At 42.1% G+C, this 27,617-nt stretch overlaps 2 protein-coding genes across 6 annotated transcripts in view; both read right to left on the bottom strand.

The window, feature by feature from the left end:
* RPL31 (ribosomal protein L31) overlaps positions 1–27,617 on the bottom strand; it is a 492,543-nt gene that overhangs the window by 65,961 nt on the left and 398,965 nt on the right. The window lies entirely within an intron of this gene.
* The window catches only part of NPAS2 (neuronal PAS domain protein 2), a 113,526-nt gene that overhangs the window by 56,866 nt on the left and 29,043 nt on the right, over positions 1–27,617 (bottom strand). Inside the window, exons 2-3 of one of the 2 annotated variants that reach the window (XM_069876648.1) lie at positions 22,145–22,241; positions 1,736–1,789 (exon numbers count right to left, since the gene is read on the bottom strand). In XM_069876648.1, coding sequence (XP_069732749.1) covers positions 1,736–1,767 — 32 coding nt within the window. In that variant the 5' untranslated portion in view covers positions 1,768–1,789; positions 22,145–22,241. The remainder of the gene's footprint in view (positions 1–1,735; positions 1,790–22,144; positions 22,242–27,617) is intronic. The other variant, XM_069876657.1, reaches the window with a different exon arrangement.

The following is a 27,617-nucleotide window of genomic DNA, read 5'->3' as shown; positions in this document are numbered from 1 at the left end:
GAATGCTTTTAGTATAGTGTAGTAACTTCAGACCTTCATGAAGCCTCTCATGATTTCAAACTTAATTTCAAATTTAGATTTATTTATAAAAAGTAAAATGTACTTAAATTACAGTTTAAAGAAGAAACTTGCCTTTTTCTTTTTCAAAGTTATCATTTTCTTATCCACCTTGATAAAGGCCTGCCCTGGGGCATGACAAAAATTCCCTCCAGGAACAAATGGCATGAAAACCATACCAGACGGTAATGACAATGATGACTATTGCCGATAGCAAAGAGACATATTATCTTATTTTTGTCCTATATGCATTCATTTAATCAGTTTGTTGTTTTGTTTTTTTTTAAAACAATTATCACACAAATATCTTGAAGATAATCAGACCTTAAGCATGTAAGGTGACAATACTAGGGGTCCCTTCTCCTGCTTTCCCCTTCCCTAATCTTGGGGCGCTGGGGCAGCATGACACCTCCTGCTATGCTATGCCCCCTCTCATGAGCCATCTCTTTGCGATGAGGTGTGGCAGTGGGAGGCATCCCTTCCCCGAATCCACCTCCTCCCCTGGCCCCAGGGGCCTGCCTGGTTGAGAGATGGTTGGATAGAGCTGCACACAGAGGTGTACCCTGTGTCGTCCCTCTCCTAGGTGTGAAGCCCCTCATGAAGAGCAGCAGCGGCGTGGCTGTGGGGCTGGCCAGTCCCTGGCCTCAGCAGATCACACTTGGCTGGTGGTTAGGTCAATGCTTTGCTCCCAGTATCAAAAGGGACTTTCTGCAGCCCGAGCATGCACACTTTAAGAGGATGGAGCAAAGGGGAAGAGCTGAGCTTGGTTGCAGCCTGTGCTGACCTATATTGGTGAGAAAAAGCTGCGGGGAGGAAAGAAGCGGAGAAGGAATCAAAAGAGATGAAACTGGATCAACTAGTTTTGCCTGGACTGGAAATACTCTCATTAGAGGGAACCAAGGGGAAAAATGTGGGCAACCCATGGCTCCCTCTAAAGCAATTAAACTGCTGGCTGCTGTACTGATAACGCGCCTACAAAAAAAACCCCAAAACCTCAAATGCTTCCAAACAGTTTTTCTGCAGATGCCAGTCAGAACTGACAGTTATTAAGAGTTTTATTGCCACGGGTATTCTGCCTTAAAACACACCCTTTCCTTCCCCACAAAGTGTTCACAACAATTTCCTGACAATCGGGACTTAGTGCAGAATGTATGAGAATAAAGGTCTGTGGCAGTTTAAGGCTGACACCACATTTATTGTGTTTTTAATCTGACCCCGAAGGTAACTTTTAGGTGTTTTCATTAGTGTAAGATAGGCATTGCTGAATAAATGATCATCATAATAGGGTCCCCCCTCTCTCATTTTTAATTCTTTTGCAATATATTCTTTTTGTAAAAAGCCCACATTTTTATACACTTGGGAAGCTCAGATGATGGATTATAGTGGCAGGAGTACATTGTTTGTTCTTCTGTTCTTGTGTTCTGCAGTAATGTGAAGAAAACAATCAATGCCTTGGCTTTTTTGACATTTTCCACAGGAAACATTGCTATGTTATTCTCTTCTTACAGGGTAGCCAAGAATAGGAATCTCTAAGATGGCAGGTTTTCAAGTTGTGCTTGGCTGTATTTTACTCTCTCTCTCTTTGATTAATTGATTATGGATAAAACAGCAACTGTAGCAACAAACAGTATCAAGCTCATCACAAGTTAAACAGACTTAGAAAAGAAAAAGTGCTCACCTCTTTGCCCTGTCTTTCTCATCTTCATCCATTAGATTGTCTAAGCAGTTTTTTCTGTTGAAGAAATGCAAGAATCGTTATGAATTGTCACTTTGTTAGCTCTACTTGCAAGTTAATCTTAGTCACTCTATTTCTTTTTAATGACAAAGTGATGATATCCAGGTCAGATAAATGTGTCAGCAGTGCTTTATGCCACAGCCTTAGAAAACATCTATTGTGGATAATGTTCTTCCTGAGCATCACGCTAGTCTTAGGGGCTCCAGCCAGGGGTCAAGGCTCTCAGTCACAACATGGTGTGCCAGCACAGTACAAAATGAGCCACTTCTTGGGGGATTTTATTCATGTGGAGGTTACTCTCTCCAAACTTGCAGGCTGGATGAACCACGGGGTCTGTCCAAGGTGAAAAGGCATTTTCAGTGCCCCCACATTCTCCCCCAAGCCATCTCCACTGCAAGAGCCAGCATCACCAATGCCTCTGGCTTCTCAGCTGGAACTTCCTACTGGGAGGCTCTTTATTCTTCTCTGTGGGCCCTGACCCAAAGCCAAAAGAGAGGGTAGTAACTCTACTGAATTACACCCCAGATCCAAATGGCTGTAATAAATCCCACTGCCTAAAATGCACTGTGAAAAAACCCTCTCATAGCCCTGACATATCGCCTGCCTGGCAGTGCTGGCACTGAGCATGGGGACTGTGCCATCCCCATCACTCTTTTTGCTAATCTTCACCAAAATGCTGCCCCTCAGGTTTATGGTCCAATTGCTCCGGCAGTTTGAGCGGTAAGGAGACCCTCAGAAACATTTGCCACCAGCTTTTCTCTGTGGCCTTAGGAGAAAGAAATGCTTGAGCTGTTTTCCAAAACAGTGGCACAACACCACTACAAACTGTGGATATTGTCAAAGCAGCGGTGTAATAACAGGCAATGATAACACTCGTTTTCAAAATCAATGTTTCTCATTTAGTGAGTTCTCAACATGGAAAGATTGGAGAGGGGGGAAGAAGGAAGTTAATTGCTAGGCATTGTTTAATTCCATGGTATTTTCCACATAAGTCACATGGAAATTTGCCTGTTTAAATGACATTTTATGAAAAAAGCAGGAGTGAAATCTTATTGATACTAAGAACAGCCAATAAACTCCCTCCTTCTGCTACTAGTTCCCTTACAGCAATATTCCACCTGTTCATTACTCAACAGTTAACTACAAACATGAAACTACCCTGTAATGTTTTATCAAAGATAAGAGTAATGAGGAATTAAAGCCATGGGTCACTGCTTGGAGAGTACAGCTACTACTTCATGGCATTCAGCTGTTTGATGGAGGAGGATAAGTAGGAAATATGAAGTCCAAGGGAACATCTTTTTTAGTCATAATAGGCAAATTTAAGTTGCTGAATGCTATTATATAGAACAAAAAACCCAAATAATACCATGTAGTTTCTAGACCTTTTTTTCAGACATTTATTTGACCTTGCAAAACAGCCAAGTCAGCCATATGACAATCCATATTTTAGACTAGGAAAAGTTGTAGACCCAGTTAAATTTTATTTACTAATGTTTTGCAAATACTTTAGGTGCTTTTTTGCCCAGTCCCAGAATCAGACTGGTAGCTCAACAAGTGTGTTTTCAAATAATTCAGGCTAAAATATAGTGACAAATTTCAGTGGGTTTTGTTGTTATTTGTTTACTTATTGCAACCAAGATGTATGTCTATGTTATTCAAGAATAAAGAAGGCATGAGCAATATGGCAAGGATTAGCATTTAGGTGCACCCTTGTTGAATCTAGGGTATGACAAGCAAAATGGGGCAGTGTCAGCAGAAGAATCACTGAAGATCTTCCTCTGCTGCATCAAAGCCTCCTCTGGTTATAAAAGATTCCCGGTAGAAAGCAGGAAGAGGGGGATAAGAGCCCTGGGTAGCTCTGAGGAAGGATGGGGGTGGATGGGGCAGTCAGCATCAGTGCTGCTCAGCCCTGGCTGGTTTGGAGAGGCACAACATAGAAAGGGGCTTCCTACAGCTGTACCCTATAAACTGTCACAGAACTACACTGCTGGGAAGCCTCTACCATTATGAGAGAGCAACAGGTCTAACTGGTCTGTTCTGCCAAGGATTTGGCTAGAACTGTAAAGCAATTCATGGCCAGCTTCCAGTAAACAAGGTTTCTCACTGATTGACATGAAATTCTGGACCTGCTGTGCTGTTGCTAGTGTTAGACAATATCTAATTGTCATTTTGCTTGTTTGCTCACCCAGCAAAATCTCCAGAGCATTGTAAGCATTGCTAACAGTGTTTGCCAGTACATATGAACCACATGAAATTAAAACTGTTGTCTATAAGATAGATATGGCAGAGTATAAAACTGCTGTGAACCGCTATTTCCATCCTTTGCCTGAACCACACAAGATGCTGGCTTACATGTAGAGGAGAAACTTATGACGTGGAGCTTAGGTATGTGTTTAATGCAACCTTCTTGCTTTATGTTATCTTCCCAGTCCTTGCGCTATGAGGCTCCTAAATTGAAAATGGGAAATCTACTCTTTCATCCCTGTCAGTGCCTGATTTAAGAGGAAATTCTGGCTCATTGCAATGACCGTAAATGCCATGGATCTGTGTCAGCTACCCTGCAAAGAGGTGATGTAAAAAAAACAAGGGGCACAAGGATTTCTCAAAATTTGAACAATCCTTTCATGCTAACAAAGAGAACATTGAAACCTATAGGTAACAACACCCCATGATGTAACTCCTGCTTATGCAGTATCTAATAGTGACAGTTACATTTGGAACTTCATTAATATCATCACTATCAACATGGAGTGAAGATGATATCACTCAAAAAGATGGGAAGCACCTGAAACAAGGAGGAGAAAGCTCATATACTCTCACCATGATGGTACTCAGACACAAACACAGAAAGATACATCCCCACAAGTGGGGAAAAGTGGCATTTTGGAAACCAAAGACTGGCTAAAGCTGTTAACCATGTCCCCAGCTTAGTTATCAGATGGAGAATTGTAGCACAAACATCCCCCTGACATTCATTCATACAAAGAATAGTTGCTTGGGAAAGAAGTAATTCAGGCAGAGTGCCAGCTCACTCCAGGGACTCTCCAGAAGAAAGGCTGCACACGTTTATTTTGATACAGTCTATTCCCAGTGGACACAGAGCTTCCACTATAATTATCTGGCACTGATCACCTTATCTTGCAGTAGAAACAGGGTTTTGAGAGAGTTAAACTACTATTCTTCTTTGTGGGTGAGGTTGGTTTCTCTCCTTCCTGCCTTACGGCTCATAAGGTTATGCTATAAAATGACTGGCACTCGAATAAATATAAATACTCAGCTGTTGATTTCCTGCTAAGTTGCCACATGGCCAGATAATCTCAGTTTCTACACATCAATCTGATATTTAACATGAAATTTTATTCAAATTTGTTTAACAGGGAGCTGGTGGGGGAGCTTGCCAACCTAACCCCCATCACTTATCAGAGCTCCTGGTTAACAGGAGAGGTCCCAGAGGACTGAAGGCTTACCAATATGATGCCCATATACAGAAGGGCCAGAAGGAGGATCCAGGGAACTACAGGCCTGTCACCTTGATCTTGGTACCATGGAAAATTATGGAGCAGTTCATCTAGAATCACAGAATCACAGAATCATTACTTTGGAAAAGAACTTAGAGATCAAGTCCAACCATACCTGTCCACTACTAGATCATATTCCCAGCACTTCATCTACCCGCCTTTTACACACCTCCAGGGATGGTCACTCAAATCTGGATGAGGGGATTGAGTACACCCTTAGTAAGTTTGCAGATGACACCGAACTGGGTAGGAGTGTTGATCTGCTCAAGGGTAGGAAGGCTCTGCAGGGCTATCTGGACTGGCTGGATTGATGGGCCAAGGCCAGTTGTATGAGGTTTAACAAGGCCAAGTACTGGGTCCTGTGCTTTTGTCACAACAACACCAGACAACATTATAGGCTTGAGGATGAATGGCTAGAAATCTGCCTGGCAGAAAAGGACCTGGGGGTGTTGGTCCGCAGCCCCACGAACGTGAGCCAGCAATATTCCCATGTGGCCAAGACAGCCAATGGCATCCTGGCTTGTATCAGAAATGATGTGGCCAGCAGGAGCAGGGAAGTGACTGTGCCCTTGTACTTGGTGCTGGTGAAGCCTCACCTTAAATACTGTGTTCAATTTTAGGCCGCTCAGTACAAGACAGACATTTTGGTGCTGAAGTGTACCCAAAGCAGGACAACAAAGCTGATGAAAGGTTTGGACCACAAGTCTTACAAGGAGCGGCTGAGGCAATTTGGATAGTTTAGCCTGAAGAAGAGGAGGCTGAAGGGAGACCTTATCACTCTTTACTATTTCCTGAAAGGAGGTTGTAGAGAGGTGGATGCTGGTCTCTTCTCCCAAGTGACTAGCGATAGGACAAACAGAAATGTTCTATAGTTGCACCAGGGGAGGTTTAGATTGGATAACAGGAAAAAGTTCTTTAATGAAAGAGTGGTGAACCATTGGAACTGCTCAGGGAAGTGGTGGAGTCATCATCCCTGGAAGTATGCAAAAAGCATGATGATGTGGCACTTTGAGACATGGTTTAGTAGGCATAGTGGTGTTGGGTTGATGGTTGGACTTGATTATCTCAGATGTCTTTTCTAACCTTAATGATTCTATGAACTCAGCTGAATTAAATTAGACATGTAAATCTCCTTTATAGGTCTTGGGATGTGCCTGAGGAAGCCTGATGGGAAATCAGTGTTTGTGTTCCTCTGGCTCTATGCCAGGCAGCTGGGGGAGCAGACTGGGCTTTTCCTCCCCTTCCCACTCTGGCATGGTGGGGTGTCTGCCTCCACCATCCCCCAGGCCTGCTTGGGGTATTCAGCTACTTGTCCTAAATAGGGCATGCTCAGCCTAGGGAGAGTGGTGCTGCCCACCATGCCTTGGTGTTGCTTCTCATCCACTGCAGATAAACCTGAGTCCTCCCTCAAACCTCACCCTCAGACCACTTAGGATGCTGGTACAATACAACCATCCTAAGTAAAGGTGATGATATTGCACTTGGAGACAACATCCCCTCACAGACAGCGGATGGACAAGGGTTGTACGAAAAATCAGGACACTGGGAAGAAACATGTTGAACTACCCTCTGGTCTCTGGGCAGATCCTCCCCAACAACTGTTAACTTTGTGAGTAGGGAAGAAAAAGAGCAATAGAGTGGAGGGTAGACATGCCCATGCCTTCTAGACACATTGCTCAGCCTCCAGTTCTCATTTCTGCTGAGCTTTACTTCTGCAAGGTGCTGAATGTTGCCTCAACAGGGAGTTCCTCTCTGGTTCCCTCTTTGAATGGGAGGAAAGAGACTGTTAGTAAAGATCTTGGTGTTATAAAGAGGTATGCAGGTACTTTCAGTGGTTCAAGATTTAATGGCCAGATCCACCCATGCACAGCATCCTATGCATAGAGAGTAGGATCCAAGAAATAGGAAGAAGGTACTGAAGGGGAGTACGGACTCTGGGCATGAGCCAGGGGAAACAGTTTCTGGCTACCCACCAGCACAGGGGACAGTGTGGCTGGGCCACTGCACTGCCACTGCTGCCATATCCCCTGCCTGGGGACAACTGATAAGGTCTGATGGGCAGTGTGGTTGGACAACAGCATCATCGCATGGGTACTCCACAGTATGTGTTAGATGAGCACTTGCCCACAGTGGGGAGCGCCACTTTGGCTCAGTGCTAACAGCTCTACTCCCTTCTTCTTAGCCAAACCAGAGCTCTGAAATGAAATAAACTACACTAACAAGTAAAGTATTTCCCTTCCACGCCTTGCTGTGGTTTCTCTGATGTGGATGAAGCACTCAGCTATCTCACCATGAGGACTATGGTGTGAACACACAGAGGAAGGATTTGTATAAACACAAATTGGAAAAAAATCAACAGATTCATAGACACATCAAACAGAATTGCATCCCTCCATCCCTGTTTTTCAGATGTAAACACATGAGCTGTTACAAGAACATTCTGGAGTCTACAACTAAATAAAGTGCAATCCCACCCTTAGCAATCAAAATTTATTTATCAAAATGTAAACAGAGTAGCCTTAAGAAAACTTAATAAAAGATAGTAAAAAAAATATTTTTCCTGATTCTATAATTATGTAATATACATTGTTATTTGAGAAAGGGCTGTGACTTTTCAATGGGAGAATGGCACTCTGCATTTACCATCGGTTATGTAATGCCGTGTTTGTTATGGGAATTACTGTTTTTATGAGTAAAGGAAATATCCAGTAGCACCGTAAGTTTCCAGCTTTAGAGTTATGACTGTTTTTGCTTGACAGTGTGCTTAGTCTTCCTGCATTCAACAGATTACTACATTTTGTTTACATTAGCAAAGAAGTTATTTAGACATTTCCAAAAAAAAGAAAAGAAAAGCTTCTGAGAAAATATTGGACTTAGTGAGCCTCATGAGCTTCTCCACATTTCATACATGTGTGTACAGAGATTCTTTAGATGGTAACAGGCTTCTAGCAAAACAGACATTAAAAAGTAAGCTGAATGCAGACAACAAAAATAATGGAATTTGACATAAATTAATGCTCCACTATTCTGAACTGGGGATGGCAGGGAGCTGTTCACAGGTAATGCAGATGAGTAGTATGAGATTATGATGAAAAGAAGTAAAGGTGCAGAAAATATTCTGATTTTATTCTTGACAGTATTCCCATTTAATGACAAGAGGTATTCTTTTCAGCATGTCAGAAACCTTCCACCTAATGCCACATGCTATTAAACAGCTTTCCTTGCTCTAGGCTGGTGCTGGCTGAATTTTAGGGTGTGTAACCTGTGAACCCTCTATGGATATGCTATAATTCACACCAGTTTAAGTCACGAGTCAGATGGCTGACAGCAGCAGTGCTGTGCCGGAGCGCAGCCAGGGTACGTGAGAGATGTCCTTTATCACTAGCCTGTGAGCAATGTGTAAAGTTTGTGCAGCGACTGGGATCTCTGATGATCAGTACATACATGCTTGTTATCTATTATTATTAATTATTATTATTATTATTATTATTATTATTATTATTATTATTATTATTATTACCACTACGACCACTACTACTACTGAATGACTAAAGCCATTCAGACCTCAGCAAACAGGCTAAGTGAATTCCTGTGTTCAACTGCTTCCTTGCTCTCTCCTCACACGGCTGGAAAAAGAAAGGCAAACAAATTAAACTAACATTAATCAGCAAAGACTGCCATCTGTATAACTCGGAGCACTCCTCCGTGTGCTCGTCCCCTTCCAGCAATGCTAAACAGGATTAGCCTTCCATGGGCGGATGGGGAAAGTAGGTCAGTTTGGTAACATCGCTGCGTGCAACGAACGGAGGAGGATGTGACTGCAATGGTCTGCTGGCAGCCCTCACGCCTTTTGCATGACCCCTGGAGACGAAGCACCTGGGCTCACCGTGGGATGCACGAGGTGGTTCAGACCCCTATGTCCCTCTATGACACCTGCCACTTGTAGAAGCAGGAGTTTTGCAAGCTCTGGAGTTACGGGTGCATATCAACAGGGAAATGGAAGCATGGGGCAGCTAAAGGCTTAGTTAGTACTAGTAATGGTTATGCATGAGCAAAGTGACAAGGGATGGTAAATCATCCAGTGGAGGTATTGTCTTTCTATCTTGGCTGTACTGGGTGTGTAGGGATGGTGGCAAGAAAGCCGAAACTCGCCTAGCATTGATACTTGCAGAGCACATCAAGGGCAGCAAGAAGAGTTTCTGCTGCTACATCAGTAATAAAAGGTTGAACAAGGGAAGTGTGGGACTGCTGCAGTGTTGGGGGTGGCTGGGGAGGTGAATTAATAACAGTAAACACAGGTAAAGTGGAGGTACTTATGCCTTCTTTGCTTCAGCCTTCACCAGCAAGTTCTCCCAGGCCTCTGTGTTGGAGGCAGGGTCAGGGAGAAGCAGAAGGACCAGCAGCAGGTAAGGGTCAACTCAGAGAGTTTCAGGAAGCTTAAGGAAAGTTGACCCATACAAGTCAATGGGCCTGACCACCTGTTTCCATGGATGAAGACAGAGTTGGTGATGCAAGGCTAAGCTGAGCTTTCTCATCACTGAGAAGTTGTGGAGATGCAGGGAGGTGTCTGAGAACTACAGAAAGTCAAATGTTGGCAAAAGAAGCTAAATGGGTGATCCAGGGAGTAACAGGCCTCACTTCAGTCCCTGGGAAATCATAGAGCAAGTCCTCTTGGAGCACATCTCTGGACAAATGAAGGTGATCAGAAACAGTCAGCACGGATTTACCAAAAGTAACCTGACTGCCTGCTATGATGAAATTATAACATCTGTGGATGGGAAGAGAGCAGTGAATGGTATTTATGTAAGATTCATGCTCAAAGGCAGGGCTGTTGCCATGGGGGGGAACCCTGAAAGGCTGGAGGAAGGGGCTGATAGGAACATCATGAAATTCAATGGGGACAACTGCCAAGTCCTGCAGTTGTGAATGAAGGGACTTGGGCTCTGACACAGGCTGGGGATGGACTGACCCGGGAGTAGAATTGCAGGAGAGGCCCTGGGAGTCCTGGAAGGCAGCAGACAATGAGCTCTGCATCAGCTGGCGATATGCCTTGGTGATAACCATGGCCAACAGCACCCTGGGCTGCATGGAATACACAGCCTGATCAAGGGAAGGGATTATCCCACTTGACTCAGCACTTGTTAGACCACATCTTAGGGCAGTGAGTGTGGGTTTGAGCTCTGCTGCACAGAAAAGAAATAAATTAACCACAGGGAGCTCAGCAGAGCCCTCTCCCCCTCAAATCAGTGTGGATGGAGCACTTGCCTTATGAGGAGGTACTGGGGGACCTGGGGCACCTTAAATCCCCCCAGTGCCTCCAAGGGATCAATGAGGAGCTGGAGCTGGGTTCCTCATGGTGGTGCAAGATGAGAGAGTGAGAAATAATGGGCATGGGTAAAAGACAAGAGAGGAGAAACTTCTCTCCATGAGGACAGCCAGGTGGTGGAGAAAGCTGCCTGGAGAGGCTGTGCCATCCTCATCCTTGGAGGTTTTCGAGACCTGACTGCACAAAGCACTGAGCAGCCTGGTCTGGCCTCAAAGCTGGCCCTGCTTGGAGCTGTAGGTTGTACTGGAGACCTTCTGAGGTCCTTTCCAACCTGATTTGTCTTATGAATCAGGTTCTACTGAGCTGGCTACCACGGGGAACATCCTAAGAGTATCAGTACCCCTGTACTAGTTCCTATTTCATATGTGTTCCCAAAATCTTTTTTATTACGCTTTTGCTCTTCCGTGCTACAAATAGCTCGTGCACAGTCTCCTCTATACTGACATCACTCCTGCTTTATAAACCTGCCATCTAGGAGAAAAGAATGCATGATACACATCTTAACATTGTACATCTGTATGTCATGTGTCTGTCATGTCACTTGATTTAAAAAAATATTCACTTTATGATAGAACTTGCAAAAAAAGAAGAAAAATGCCTCTCATGAGAATGGCCTTTGACTATCATTCTTCTCTCTCTACTTCTCATGTTCTTAAATTGTTTTAGGTGTTCATAAAACTTTAATCCTCATAGTATCAGAAGTCCTGAATTTATAAATACTTTAACATGTGCTTAACTCTGAATTGCTATAATAAGTCCCTCATGTATGCGTATCTTTGCAAAATCCAGGACTAAATGTGGAGATAGAGCTGCACAGATTATTTTGTTATTTCTAAGCTCTGAAATCTTCTGTTGAAAATGGTCTCATTTATAAAGTATTTTCAGTAAAAATCTGTTAAAGTTTATTTGCTTCTGAAAATATTTAAATAAGATGAATAATATAACATCTGACCTATGATCTTCTTATAGTCAAATGCTCAGCCAGTATAGACAAACTGGCAGAGTATGCGAGTATAACACTATGAAGATTTATTGGTCAAAACCTCAAGCATTGTTGTTTTAGTTGGCGCAAACCACCTGGGAGACACCAACACAAGCAGAAAAAATCAGTCTTTTTCAATGGGCCTGTTGCCAAAGTATTTTTTTTTTTCTGGCAGCAATAGCCTTGACTAGGTCCTTTTAATCCTTTCTGTCCAATTAAACAGGTTGAAGTGACACTAGAGCATAAAGCAAGATGTTCAGCAGCTGACATAGGCTGGTCTCATTGCCCCCACTCTTTTGTTTGTCTGTTTTTCTGCTTGTTTGTTAACCATTTATGGATGTCTCTCAAAGTACCTAATTACTCTACTTTTAAAAGCACTGGGTCTGGGATTTATTTCACTAACAGCAGAGAAATTTACTCCAGAAGGGAATCATGAATTTTTGACAGTGCCATCAAATTAATTGTCATGATTTACACCGGCTGCAGTGGTGTCCCCTCCATACATAAGATGCTGAAGTAAGAGGCTACACGCTTCTGTGGAGATTTCAGCAGGAAAGTAGAAACTAAACATGAAGCCAAATTTCCTTCTAGTTTTAGGCACTTAACCTGATGTGGAAGCTCCCTTTCCATTAAGCAGGATGTGGGGTGAAGAATTGTTCTTTCTCAATGCTCTTGCCTTCTCCTTGCCTCAGTGGGACCTTGCTTGCTTCTTCAGCCAGCTAGAACTGCTGTGCCCAACTCCAAGGTGTCAACCAGGACTTGAGCCAGGCAGTGAGTGCTCTCCTCAGCCTTCCCCATCCTCATGGTTATCCCAGCATGGTGACACCCATGGGGACTCAGCTGCTCTGCCACTGATGGGGGCCAGAGGAGGCAGGTGTGGGGGCAAAGCTGACTGCCTGTGTGTGGAGAGCCTGCAAGAAGCAACAACATCCCTGCCCTGTGCAAGAGCCAAAGCTGTGGCCTAAATCTGCTGTTGTACAGGGGAAAAATCCTTATACAATATAAAGAAATAAATACAGAAATCAACACCAATAATCCCATCAGTTTTGTGTTAACGGCTTGATAACATATCTGCTTATAACTCACTCACTGCACTAAATTTTCTGCTTTATAGTAACTATCATATTGCTGTCAGCAGAACTAAATATTTAATCATCTGGGGAGATGAATCATGAAAAGCTGTTTTGGGGAGATATTTTTAAATGGACAATCTGTTATCATTTAATTTTGAGAACTTGCTGTTTCCCTCTTCTCTCAGGAGGGGCCCTGCAAGCCTATGACCATACAGACTATTGCTCTGTATGGCTTGCTGTCTCTCTTGCAGCTGAACAATGTAACCTACAGGTTTTTAAGGTCATTTTTGACATGACCAAGGCAGGATGACGCAGTCAGCTCAGAGTCTGGCTGGAAACCACTAATCCTCCAGTAACATTTCTCCAGTTTGTTATCTGAGTCCATAAACCTGCCGAGAGTTCAGACAGTGTCAGACCAAGGCTGCGCTTGTATTTTGCTCTGTCTTGATCAATAATGCCCTTGAGTCCCTCCTGTCTCAGGTTGAGCCACAGTCCAGCTGTGCTGCTGGTATATCCTCACCAATGTGCAAAGTGCCGCTGTTCTCAGCCTCTTCATACTACCAGTGGCTCCCATTTTTACAATGATAAATTTTTTCCAGCATAATGTAAAATTCAAATCAGGTTTTACGAAATGAACCTCTAAGGGAAAAGGATCATTATTAAAGAGCTTCATTAGTGTTTTGCAGTCTTAATTATGATAATTATATTTTTGTAGCTAATATAACTCAACTCCTGCTTTTAAATCCAATTAATGAACATTTTTAATCCTTCTCCTACTGGCCCAACAAAACCACAATGTTGAACTTTATATTTACACTGGACACTGTTTTTAATAAAAATGATGCACTGTTTACTTAGGATTTCCACTCCTTTTTATCTGCACTTTGAAGGTGCACCTTCTCTGAAGATGCAAGAAATGAAGAAGAGTAAAGATGAACTCAGCAGTTTGGGCTTGATATCCCTTCCTGGCAACAAGAGGGGACAGTCCCTGCATCAGGTTGATAGCTGCCTGTCGATGTTGTCTGCCACCAGGGAAGCCTATTGTTGTGGTTTGAGCTAAATTAGAGTCAGTTTTCTGACTCTTACCTCAGTTGCTCTAAGTAATTTCATTTTCTGAAAGCTAACTGCATGTTTTTGAGACTGTTTGTTTCTAGAAGTGCTAATGCAGGACTTCATTATGCAAAAAGGCCAATACTTATACTTATCCCTATAGTAACCAAGACCATCCTCGAGCTGGCAGAAAAGGACCACACTTCCAAGGAGGGACAGACAGGACAGGTGACCCCAAACTGACCAACAGATTATTCCATCCCATATACATCATACTCTACATAAAATGAGAGACCACAAGGGTCTTGTCCTTCTTCTGCAGTGGCCAACGTCCATTGAGGACATCATCTGTCTGGTTACTTCTGATCTCAGATCCGTGTGTCCCTGAATCCAGTTTCTGAGTCCAGTTCCCTCCTAGCTGCAGACCCATTCCCTCGTGTCTTCTCTACAGTGTTTTTGGTGATGTATAGTCATTGAGGGGTGGGGCGTGATCTCACATATTTGTATATGTTTTTTTTACTTTATAATTGCGTGTATTATTATTATTTTTTTTTCATTAATGCTGTAGTTTAAGAGTCCAACCCACAAATCTTTTTCTTCTCATTTCCCTTTCCATGGGGGTGGGTGGGAAGGGATTTGGGAGTCCAACTGCATAGTTTTAGCTGCCGAAAGTAGCCAGGTGAGAGCTAAACCGTGACACCTATATGATGACTGCTTCCTTGGAGGCACAGATTTAAAACCTTTTTCCTGAACAGCCCAACAGCTGAGCTCATATGGACTTCAACAGGATAGTGCACACCATAGGAACAGGGAGAGGATGAAGCACATGCTTCAACTGTCATGCTCTAGAAATGTGTCACTTCTTCCTCCAAAGCAGCTGGCACTGGCCAGCATCAGCCAGGTAGATGTGCTGCAGGGGTATGATTTAAAACAGGTCTAATGAAACTGTTTCCTTCTCCTTGGGTTGTCAGGACCAGGGAAAAAGGTGGAAGTTGTGGTAAAAGGTCAAAAGAAATCTCAATAAAAAAGAAATGCCTATGTTAACAGGCTGTTCATCTCGTTTGTAAGCAGGAAAAGGTACCTACCCTACAAGCTACCAGAAATCTTGAAAATTGCCAGCAAGCAACTCCAGTATAAACGATCTTTTCTGAGTACAGTTTAAAACCCTGATAGAGTAGAGTTTGCTCCTGTGTCCGACATTATAAACCACTTGCCACCACTCAGATGCAATGGACTAGTGGAAGTTTTTTATGACTCTGTTTGCAGCAAAATATTTTACAGTTAGTAAGCAGAGTGTAAAAGATCAAAGAGAGAAGAGCACACAAATTCAGATATCTCAATGAAGAAATTAAAACAATAAAGCATACATTGAATATTATCTGCCCATTAATCTCTGGAGTAAATTCAGAAAACTAATTAAAAGCTTCTACACAGATAAATGATAAGCTTCTTTATTCAATGAGCTCAACGTACGAACAAACAGAGGTTTGTGTTGATATCATCGTTATTAGCAATTGCATTAAAGCAAATTATTTTTGCTGTGCTATTGGGAATACACTGATTTGAAAAACAAAATGTTAAGAGATGAAAAATTCAAATATTTACTGAGCATATCACATTTCCTGTTGTTTCTTTATTTATTTCAGGTAAAGGTAACTCATATAGGTCAGCACAACATAAAAAATAAGACATGAAGAAAAGAAAACAACACCAAAGCCTCTACAGAAGCAGGAAAAATCTCTGCATCATTATTCTCCAGTGGAAGTCCAGCTTTAATGGGCAATACCACCTTCCTGCATGGGAAATTCTTTGATTCATCAGTTCTTACTGCAATTCATGTCCCTTTTTCTGCTACTGCCTTCCACACTTGCAGGGAATTTTGTCTGAATTTTATAGTAAGGTTTTGTCTCCTCAACCGTAATTGATAGATGTCCTATTTTTGTGGTGCAACACCACTGCCTTGTGTGATGTGGTACAGCAGTGCTACGTGCGGAACTTGTGAGGCAGTCAGCCATCCTCTTCCTTGATGCTCATGGAACAGCCTTTGTTCCAGGCATCCCTTTAGATGGGTACATCTAGAAAAGGTAAATCCTGAAGAACACTTAAAATAAAAAAAATTACAGCTTAAGCTGTGCATTTAAATGCAGAGCCTGAAGTAATTCATTTCAATATGCAATTGTTCTTGACTCGGATCATTTAGGATCAATTAAAACTGGTCTGGCTCCAGAATTCAGATATCTTTCTAGGGATCCTACGTAAGGAAATAACTTGAAGAACTCCACTTTTTTATCTATAGTGTCTCCCAGTGACCCGGGCCTGATTAGCATAAAAACAACTTTAAATGGACAAAATGGAGGAATGAGAGAGAACTGTAACTGGTTTTGTTTATATTTTTTATTCATATACCAGCATCTTCCTACTTAATATTGTACATTAAATTCTCCCCATTGACCAAAATGAAAAAAAGATTTCAAAAAGTCTTAGGCTAATGTTCTCTTGAATACGGACTAAATGCAGGATATAGTCCACAGAGTGGAAAGTGCTCTTAAATTTTAGCATACTCACTCAGCTGTGCCTTTTCAGAAACAGAGAAATCATTAAAAGCCCCATAGTGAAATATCAAATTATACCTCTGCCAGATATTAACTTTGAAGTGAAAGAAGAGACACTCTGAAAACCACAGTGAAATACTGATGTGCTAATCCACCTTGTGCTTATGTACTGTGCAAGTGAGAACTGCAAAATATTGTATCTCTTCTGTGCCAAATGATATTGGTAGGAAAGCATCTTTTGGCTATGATGGGTGCTGCTTTCCGTTCTGAATGTGCATTTTTCTTTTCCACTTACAAGAAAATTTGCTGTCAGTATGTCAAACTGACTTGCTATTTTATTTGCCATCTGTGTCAAATATTCACACAGACGCACTAAGTATGTGTCTATGTCCCAGACGGCCTGAGTTGTTGCATACTGTTCCCTATCTTTCATAATTACCAGGGTAAAACTAGGAAGGAGCTGGGGGGAAGAACATAATTTTAGATTTCTTCTCATGCATTTTAGTTCAAATGCATTGCCATGGCCATTACTGGAGCACCACATATGGAAATATAGGACTTCAATCCTCAATGAACCATGAATTCTGCAGATAATCTAAAATATCAGGATTAACTATCCCGCAGAAAAGTACTTTACATCTCATCTATTCTATAGCCACTGCTGTGACTGCAGCTTTTGTAGGCATATCTGATTTGGTTTTGAACAAGTAGTGAAGCATCAATGCAGCTCAGTGTAGGTTTGCTAGTTCACATATTTACCCAGTGTCACCAAAAAGAGGTTGTTTAGGGCAGCTTGATTTAGAGGGGGAAAAAGTTAAAAAGAGAAAGAAGAGGAAAGAAAGACAAGCAGTTGGCACAGAGCTGAAGTTGGTGTCAGGTCAGGTTGGCTTGGTTCCTGTAGCTCACAGCCTCGTGTGAAGCAGTTGGCAGAGGTAAATCACAGGACTATGGGTTAAGATAGAGAAAAAAGGGAAAGTACCATGTCTTGTTTCTAAAATCCACACACACAAAAAAAAAAGTAAAAAAAAATATCCTGCAGACAGTTTTGGGGAACCCAGGAAAAACAGCTGTTATTACAAGGTGGAACGGGATGTTTGGTCACAGAGCTGCTATTGCTGCTCCTTGGCTGGTGGGTTCAAAGCAGTCTCAAGGATGGCTATAGAAATGTTAGAAAAGATGTTAATTTATAGAAACTGTGCCAAAGGTAGTATAAAACCTGATATCACAGCACTTCATTTTAAATGACTTATACTTCATCCTACTGCCACACTATTTTGGGAGTATTTGGGTCTAGAGAATTTTGCTTTTAAACAGAAAAATATTTGGTTCCCTGTGGATGTTTTCTTCCCCCTCATCCTCCTCCCTTTAGATACTTCAAAAGGCAAGCTCCTGAGAAAACTTTTCTGCTGGTTCCTATTGTTTCCTACTTCAAGTGAAAAAAGTACATGATGTTAAATCTGAACACCAAGACTTTGTGAATGTGTAAACTTCAGAACTCTAAACCTTTCAGTCTGTGCCAATGTAAACCATCTAAAGTGCAGAGAATTAAGTACAGTTTATCCTCTCTGACCATGACTGAACATGTTCCAGTTCTCCTAAAATCTGCAGCAGGGAGTCTCTCTCCAATCCTGCAAAGCAGAATGGGGCTTTTTCAAATAGGCATGAGAAAAAGAGGGAGATCCTCATCCAAATCTCAGCCCCCTTTGAAAATTTTCACCTTGCTGTTCCTAATCACCTCACTCTCAAGGACATGGGACAGGAAAAAGTAAAACGCACCTGTGCTAAGCAAAATGCTCCATATTCCCTAAACTCCTGGGCAAACTGCATAGGAATTTTAAGAAGCACTTTTGCAGCACACATTGGGACCTATGTCACCCACCTGTTTTGATGTTGTTCCATTAATGTCTAACTGACCTGCTTTCTAGAAAAATAGGTACCTTGGTCCAACCACTGGAAGCCAAAAGGGCAGAGATGTGAATTTTGGAAAGACAGATATGGGTTTTCTGTCCCTCAAGCAATGACAGCCTCTCCCTGCTCTGCTTACCCTCTGCCCATGGCACCCTGGGACCTTCTCCCACCTCGAGAGAAACCAACAATGCATCCTGCTGCCTTCGTCATGTACAAGCATATAAGATACCTGCTACCCTTTGTTATACAGGATCCACTGCCCAGATCAGGGCTGCACTGCCTTAAATGACACTTTATGGGTTGAAGTGCATATCTGAGTGCTCCGTCACCAATCAAAGCCTGATGTGTCCATTGGCCATGAGGAACTGGAGTTCAGTTGCCACTGCTTGGGTGGTCAAAAGACTTTAAGCTGACTTTGGTCAAGGGAAGCTGGAACAGAAAGTCATTAAAAGGCCAGCATTCCTTAGATTTGCCCTTATTTCTTTATCACTAGGAAATATTTTACTGGAATGAACCACAATGCAATTGCAGCAGTGCTTCAGTTGGTCCACTGTCTAGTCCAGGCTATTTTAAAACTATTATTACCCTGTGAAATAATGAGGAGTCTTAAACTATACTGTGAAGCATGCAGTAAATTTGTAGTTGGCTAAAGAGCGAGGAGTGAAATATGAGAGAATGTTTTTCCTGATATATTTTCTTTCTCCCTCTTCATGGAAATATTGATGTGACGGATAGTAATACAGCAATCCTTCTTCTGACCCACATGGCTATAAAGATACATTACTTGCATCAGTCCAGGAGACAGTTCTCTCAATCTTGCTTCCTCTGCAAATGCAGTTATCTTGCTCCAGCACTTTACAAAATCTTCTAAATTACTACTAAATTAAATACTATTAATTTATGGAGGATTTTAGCGGAACTCATATTTCTGTGCCATTAATTATCAAGTATTTTACTGACTCTGTGAAAAAACATTAATAAATCAATCTAAATGAACTCCTACCTTCTTCCATGAACTGGGTGTCATCAGTCACACTCTAACCTGAGAAGGTTATATTTCGCTTGGATTCATCATTAATCTCATTTTGAATCGAGTATTTCTGGGTAAGCTCAGGGCAACATTTTCAAACGTGTTTTTGTTAAGTGAGTGACGGTAGTATATTTAGCTGCCTGAATATGTGGATAGATTTTCAGAGGCCTTCTGTGATGCGAAACAATTCCTCTTTTGCAACGTTAAGGTTGGTTTGTTTCTTTCTTTGTTGTTTTTTTTTTTCTTTTTCCTCAGAAACAGTAATCACACTAGTTATCTTTCAGATAAAATATGATTTCCAGCGTATCTTTAGACACAGTGGAACTCTGGGAAAGCATTTGTGGGGACACAGGTAATGATAAATCACTGGAATTGAAGGACATCTGGGTGCTTGGAAGAGTGTCTAGTCAAATGAGTAAATATGGATTTAAGTGCTGACCTCTCAACATTCAAAACTGAAAATATTGACCTTGATATGTAGTGTTGGTTTTCAGTGTGCCTTCACATGGCAAAAAGATCTGTGGGGGTCCAATACAGATATGTCATGTACCAAAGCACAGTCTAACGAGCATTGTAGTATTAGAGCAGGCAGGTGAGATATTTCAGGTGCTGACAACGCTACCAAGAGCATTCTTATTACTACCTCAAAACAGTGTTACCCCAGAGTGAAAAAACAAGGATATTATTTCACAGACCAGTCAACAAAAGTAAATGTTCCCATTTGAACAGTGTTTCATTCTCCATTTGCCAAACCCAACACAAATCTTGGCAAAGGAAGGTATTCCATGAAGTTATGTGGACTGACTTAATGTATTAATCTACACAGTGACACAGATTATTAGAAACTCAATGATATGTGGAATGTTTTATGACGTGCTTTCATGCTGATAAATAGCTAATCACCATATATTTGTGACAACAGAGCATTACGAGGAGCAGTGATACGTGTTCTGAAAAACACCATCAGTCCTTTTATGCCCTCTGCATAATGCCTATCATCTGCAGTGTTTAACTTCGCATCTTGCTTTCAAAAACACACATATAAAAAATTATTATGAGAACACTAACATTTGTCAAAGCATCCTTTCTGGTCTTTCATGTTGCTGTTTTTAAGTGCATTATGTGCCTTTCAACAGCTGGTAATTGCATGTGTATTGAACTAAAGCATTGTTTTTAATTATCAAAATCAAACTCTCTTTTAACTGAATGCATTACTTTTTTCGTAAGAAAAAACATTAGCACCAGACTTCAGATACAGAATTAGACCTTATGCACCCTGCCCACAGGGTTATTTTCTGTGGCTCTTTTGTAGAAATATCGAAGGGTTCTAACCTGCCTATCACCCAGAAAAAAAAAAGATAATACATTTCCCAATGACTCGCACATCTCCTAAATTCATAGCTAGCTTCAGCTATTTTCTGTTGCATTCCAATCCCCTGGCTGCTAGGATGATTTTCAATTGTACAGATAAGCAATAACAGGCTGGGCAAAGCTTGGATGAGAAACCTTGAAAGAAAATCCAGGTGCTGCTAGGAATTACACTGTGTGCGCCATGGATTGCAATCTATCTTTGAGTCAATGGTGAGGTATATTAAGAAGGCTCCCTGGGAAACAGAGGCTCTCTGACCCTTTCCCCTGTATTATCCTTTTCACAGATGCAGACATTTTTCCTTCTCTAGTCAACTCCTGAGGAACTAAACTGCAGACTGAAGCAGTCACTGTCATGTGGAAACCATAGGAAATAAAAAAAAAAAAAGAGAAGGATCATAGGTTGCCATCCCAAAGAGATGTTCAAAAAAAGCCTGAAGCTTTGTGCCAAGTTTCAGAAGAGAGACTTCTCCTTCTGTCTTGAAACCTTATCACCACAAGCCAAATCTCTGACCTGTTGCTCTCATCATGTATTCAAAGACACCTGCTGTTTCCTTATTCTTAAACTATCAAACCAATTATCTTGGTCTCAGTTTGGATTTTTCCCTCTCCGGATTGCATGAAGCTATTTAATCTTCCCTCCTAACTACTCACACCCCTGTAAGAACCGTCTCCTCCCACGGCATTGCCTCATATAGCTGTGGTACTGGGGAAATTCCGTTCACCTACTGGCATCCTCCAGCACTTTAGCTGGGATGGAAAAATGAGGGCAGTCTCTGTTCTCACTCACATCAGTGAGGAATGACAGTAAGCCCTTTGAAATGAGTGGAGCTGAAGCTCTGCAAAACTGACCTGGAATTGTAACCTAGCACTATACACTGAGCTGCTAAAGTGGAGCTGGGACGAGTGAGTGCAGCAGCTTCTTCCCTTTTATAAAGAGGTTTCCTGCTAATGTGGAACCACGGTTTGGATGAGCCACTGCTCTGCAGAGCTCCAGCTGCACTGCACGCTGTAGATAGGACACAGTCAGAATTCAGATAAAGACGATTTTTTTTGGTTATACTTGTTGTGCAGTAGCCTGAACAAAGAAACTCTCTGCAGGGCTTAAGAATATAACATTGTGGTTTGGTTCCTCAAGATTCTGTAGACATTCCATAGCTTTCCCTCATATCGAGCAATTTAGTCCTTCTAGACAGGCACTATCACAAAATCCAACAATACTTAATTCAACTCAAATTTACCACTGGAAAAAAAAGTGCATTTAGAAAAATATGATGTCCTGTCTCATGCATTTTTGCTATTCTGCCAGTTTACATGAAAGAAAATGCTAGTCTACACGGGCTGCTTCATGTTGTTTTTACTCTAAGACCTGCAGTTCTTTTTGCAGCTGTGTATTAAAATGGGTTTTCTCTGAGGCATAATAAAAATATCACAGTAGAGACATGCATCATCTTTTGGAAGCCATGTTACGTGATGAAATTTTTCATGGTACACTTAGTTTGCATTTGTCCAAAGTAACTGAAAGTGAGAATGCACACTGACCTGCTCCAGAGCAATCGTATTAGCCACCAAAAATGCAGAAGATCACATGCGTCAATTTGACTCTGTGCAGCACAGTGTTTATTATTTCTGCAATGAACTGTAGAAGAAAATAAAGTGTGAGAGCATTTCATTCATTTCTGGTCCTCTTATTGCCATGGTATTACTTAACAGGAGAATTAAATATAGGGATATACGCACAGGGGGTTTTCCTATTTGGCCATGTCTGTATGACCCACCACATTCTGGTTATTTTAGACAAACCCTCTACATCCTTTATGAGTAGAGCTTGCTCCTGCTTCCAGGCTTAGAATAGCTACTGTTAAACTGCATTGATTTCAACGTGACTAAATGAGATACTGGTTCAGGACCTTGACACATACTTGAGGTATATCTGCTTTTCTACAAATGGAGAGAGCAACTGATGCAATTTCTCTGCTGTAGAGCTTTTGTTCATTAACAGATTTATTTCTGTAAAAACTGAGGATGAAGGGAGGAAACAGGATCATGCACACTTTTATATGCTCCTTGATGCCAATATTTGGGAACCTGATACCAAATAAAGGCCTCGCTGTAATCAGAATTTTCCAAGAAGTGGACACTCCTTACAATGCAAAGATGAAGCTTAGGATTGTTATTGTACTAGAAATAATAGCATGATGGCAGATCTTCGTGTGGTGTTGAAAGATTCATGATAATTACTGGCCTCTACCCAAGGACAATCATGAAGAATGTGGGGAATTAGCGCCCTCTTCAAGGAAAAAGTCACTGCCTGCCCTCGGATGATGTGGATTTTATATACGGTTCTTTTGTTACTAAGATTACACAAGCTTTCCAGCCTTGTCTTTGAAAAATATTAAAAGATTTTAAATGGGCTTTACCCTAGAGAGACAGAATCCAAAATGCTGTTACACAAATAAAATGATGAATGGAATGCCTATATATCATTTATTTCCTCTTGGAATTGGTGACCTTCCATCAGTCACTAGTTTCCTTCACACTCCCTCACTTGTGAATTATAAGTTAATCAAGAGTACAATGGAAACAATGCATCCATAGCCTGCTCACTGCATTCATCTATCTCCTCAGGGTGGATTATGGATGTTAAAGTTGTAATGAGCTTTCTTTTAGTCCAGTTTTGACCTCAATTCTGACTTTACCAGCAAAAAATTTCTCATGTGAGTTGAAGCAAGACGTATTTGCAAAATAGTCTGGGATCTGGAAAAGAGGATTGTGAACCAGTAGTAGTCGGAAAAAGTAAGAGCATCTGCTTGCTTTTTAGCGCTCTATTTTAGGGGACTGGGGTACATGGACTCGGACTTTCTTGGACTCAGAAAGTTAGGACTTTTTTTTTTTTTACTTGGTCTCAAAGGGATTAATGCCTAACTGTTTCTGAAATGCTAGTTATTTCTAAAGATCCTCAGTCCCAGAATTTACAAACCTGATATTATGGCCAGATGTGATGAGAGGAGAAGTTATAGAAGAGATCTCCTTCACCATGCTGACATGCCACCTCCTTAAATCTGGTCCTGGTTTTACTGCACTGAATCATTTTGACACTATTTCACACATGTCGGTGCAGAGGAATGAGTATTTTAGCATATTGCTCTGTTTTACAGAGCCTGAGTTAGTCTGTGGGACTTCTCCTCAAAGGGAGTGTAATGTATCCATTTCAAATATTTATTTTCAAAACATACAGATGCACAATAGCAGTGAATGGAACACCAGGAAAAAATATTCTCTCACAGCTGATAATACTAGTGGTAACAACGAAGGAATTATTCTCATTATAAAGAAGAGTTGATCTGAAAGGTAAAGAGAGGTGGTAATTAATTTCCTTTAATAGTCACACTGGGATCTCCTGTAGTGTGCGCTCTGATGTTAATAATACATTTTCCCCCCTATAATTAATGTTCATGTTCTGTTCCTGGGAGACTCTTCTCCACTTTCCTCAGCATTGTCATTACTTAAGCATGCACAAGCAACTTTAGCACCTCAGTCGCTGCAGTAACTAATCCAAGCACTGCTTCCATTGCCTGCATCTTCTCTCCTGCCAGGTGGGAGCCTCAGCAGAGCTGAGAAATAAGGTATTTTGTCCCATTTTGGAGGAATGCAAAGTTTTAAAAACAGTAAGATAGTACAGTGAGTGTGTAAGCGCCTTCCACCTGTCCTGCTTTCTGAGGTTTGTGATTCAGGGACGGGGAGGTGGTGGAGACTGACTCATCAGGGACCTTATGAAGGTGTCAGACCTACTTGCCAGCACAAAGCTGTGTGCCACAGTAGAGCAAATAGGGAAGCCCTTGGATGGCAGAGCAACCTGTGGCCCTCCTGCCAGCCACTCAGGGCATGAGTAGAGAATAAATGCAGGGCAGACGCAGCGTGGCCTGGGCTCCTTCTGGCTGGCAGTCCCTAGTGTAAATCAAAGCCTGTTTGAAATAGCTGTTCTATGTACCAGAGACTAATCAAAACCTGAATTACTCTAAGTTGGGTACTCAGTAGCTACAAACACAGATGTGACTCTTCTTGGACAGGAACAAATCTGAGAGATAACTTGTTCCTTAACAGAAAGAGCAGAAGAGCAAAAACCTCAAGGAGGACTAGGAAATGAACTGTTGTGATGTTGCACCATGTCCCCCTGCAGTTTTATACTCTTTTTTTTTTTTTTTTAAATTTAGGATTCCGACAGGACAAAGGTGCTGCAGAAGCAGTTATTTTCTCTTTACTGCTAAATTTACTTTAGCCTGCAAAGCAATACTGACATGCGTTCATTATACTTCAGAAGATTAGGGAGGATGACTCTTAACAGACAAGCCAAACGAGGGAACATGACAAAATGCTCAAACGCATTCTGTTTCTTATTTCTGCAAGCAGAAATACATGCTTAGGGTTACACAATATTGCATTAAGACTTTAATCACACAAATGCAAATGTATTTTTTTTTTTCTTTTAAAGCATGTTATCTTGAACAACTGGGAAAAAAGTTCCCAGAAGTGCTTTATTTCCCTCTGTTCCACGCCTCATGGCTGCCACCACTGCCCAGTCCAAATAAATACCCCCATCCCAGCACGTTCAGCCTTTCAGGTCTTCCCACATACACCAGCAGGTTGTCCTTTGTTCTGATTTGGAAACTTTTGCTTTGGCATTACTAAAACGGGACAGTTACATCACAGCAGCAACAGTATGCACCTATGACAGAACCTTTCAGGGCTGACAAATCAGTTTGGGGAATTGCTGGTCTGGCTCTTTGCTTTAGTATGTGCTCTTTGGATTGCAAAGGCTTTTTTTCTGAAGCAGCAGGGAAAACTAAAGAAACCTTGAGACGCACTTTACAGAATCATAGAATAACCTCAGTTGGAAGGGACCAACAAGGATCATCAAGTCCAACTCCTACCCCTGCATAGGGCAACCCCAAAATTTACACCATGTGTCTGAGGGTATTGTCCAAATGCTTCTTGAATACTGTTAGGCTTGAAAAGGTAACTGCTTTCCTGGGGGGTCTATTCCAGTGCTCCATCACCCTCTGGGTGAAGAATCTTTTCCTAATATCCAACATAAACCTCCCCTGGCATATATTCCTGCCACCCTCTCGGGTCCTATCATTGGTCACCAGACAGAAGAGATCAGCTTCTCCTCCTTTCTCTGTGAGGAAGCTGTAAACTGCTATAAGATCCTCCCCTCAGTCTCCTCCAGGCTGAACAGGCCAAGTGACTTCAGTCACTCCTCATATAATTTCCTCTCTAGACCCTTCACCAACATTGTGACCCTCCTTAGGACACTCTCTGGTTGCTTGATATCCTTTCTCTACTGCGCAGGGGTGGGGTAGGAGGGGGAGTGAGGCCAGCAGCAGTATTGAAGACCGAGGTGAAAAACCTACTAAATATTTCTGCTTTGTCTATATCCCTGTTTATGAGGTGTCCATGCTCATCAGGTAATGGGCCAATGTTATTTCTGGCCTGCCTTTTGTTGTTAACACATTTTTAAAAGCCCTTTTTATCATCCTTCCAAGTACTGGCCAGCTTCAACCCTAACTGAGCTCTGGCTGCACCAGTTTCTGCTCTACAGTGGTGAATAGCATCCCTGTAGTTCTTCCATGTCATCTGCCCTTGTTTCCACTGGCCATACAGCATCCTTTTTTGCCTCAGTTTGAGCAGAAGACCCCTGCTCAGCCAGGCTGACCCTCTGTCTAGCCTGCTTGAGCTCCGGCATTTGGGAATTGCCTAGTCCTGTGCTCTTAGGAGGTGGTATTTAAAAAGTGACCAACACCAATGGACCCCAGCACCTTCAAAAGCTTTCTCCCAGGGGACCTTACTGAGCAACCCTGAAGTCTGCTTTCCTCATATCCAGAGTTGAGAGCTTGCTGTCAGTTTTCCTTCTGTCACCATAGATATTAAACTTGACTGCTTTGTGGTTGCTGTGACCAAGGCAGCCTCTAATTGCCACTTCACCCACAAGACCCTCTCTATTAACTGGCAACAAATCAAGGAAGGCACCTTTCCTGGTCAGTTCCCTCAGCACCTGTGCGATGGAATTATCATCCAGAGAGTTCAGGAATCTTCTGGACCTATTTGTACAAGCTGTGTGGGATTTCCAGTTGTTATCCAGCAAATTGAAGCCCCCCATGAGGACAAGGGCAGATGACTTGGAGGCATCCCTTAGCTCCTTAAAAAATAACTCATCATTGTCATCATCCTGGTTGGGTGGCCTATAGCAGGCTCCCATGATGACATCTGTTTTAATTGTCTATCTCTTAATCCTTACCCAGAGGCTCTCAACTATGCCATTGTCAACTGCAAGTTCCATGTATTCCAGCCCTTATGCTTCATACAATGTCATGCTTCCCCTTGCCTGCTCTATCTATCCCTCTTGAAGAGCCTGTAACCATCTATCATGGCACACCAGTCACAGGTGTCATCCCACCAAGTTTCACTAATGTCAGTAATGTCATATCTTTGGGACTGGGCCAAGGCTCCCAGCTCCTCCTGCTTATTCTTCATGCTGCGCGCGCTCGTGTAAAAACACTTCGAGTGTGGTTCATTGTGCCCATCTCCTCATTGAGCAGTCTGAGTCTTACTAGGATGCAGCTCCTCAGACTTCGGTGTGCCTTCCCACTGCTGATCCCTTACTAGCCTGCTATTGCCCCTCTCCCCCTTCAAATCTAGTTTAAAGCCCTATCAACCAGCCCTGCTAGCTCTTGAGCAAAACCCCTTTTCTTCTTCTGTGAGAGGTGGATGCCCTTAGATGCCAGTAGACCTGATGAAGAATAGACCATCCCATAGTCAAAAAAACCAAAAGCTCTGCCGATGACACCAACCTTGGAGCCATGAGTTGACCAGCTGCGTCTGCCTGCTTAATTCTATATTATTCCTTGCTACTGAAAGGATTGAAGAAAATACCACCTGCACACCTGATCCTTTAACCAACCATCTCAGGGCTCAGAAACCCCTTCTGATTGCTTTAGGATTTCTCTGCTATCTC

The sequence above is a fragment of the Phaenicophaeus curvirostris genome, chromosome 1 (assembly GCF_032191515.1).
Source record: "Phaenicophaeus curvirostris isolate KB17595 chromosome 1, BPBGC_Pcur_1.0, whole genome shotgun sequence".
NCBI classification, from domain to species: domain Eukaryota; kingdom Metazoa; phylum Chordata; class Aves; order Cuculiformes; family Cuculidae; genus Phaenicophaeus; species Phaenicophaeus curvirostris.
This window is presented reverse-complemented; position numbering and strand designations above follow the sequence as displayed.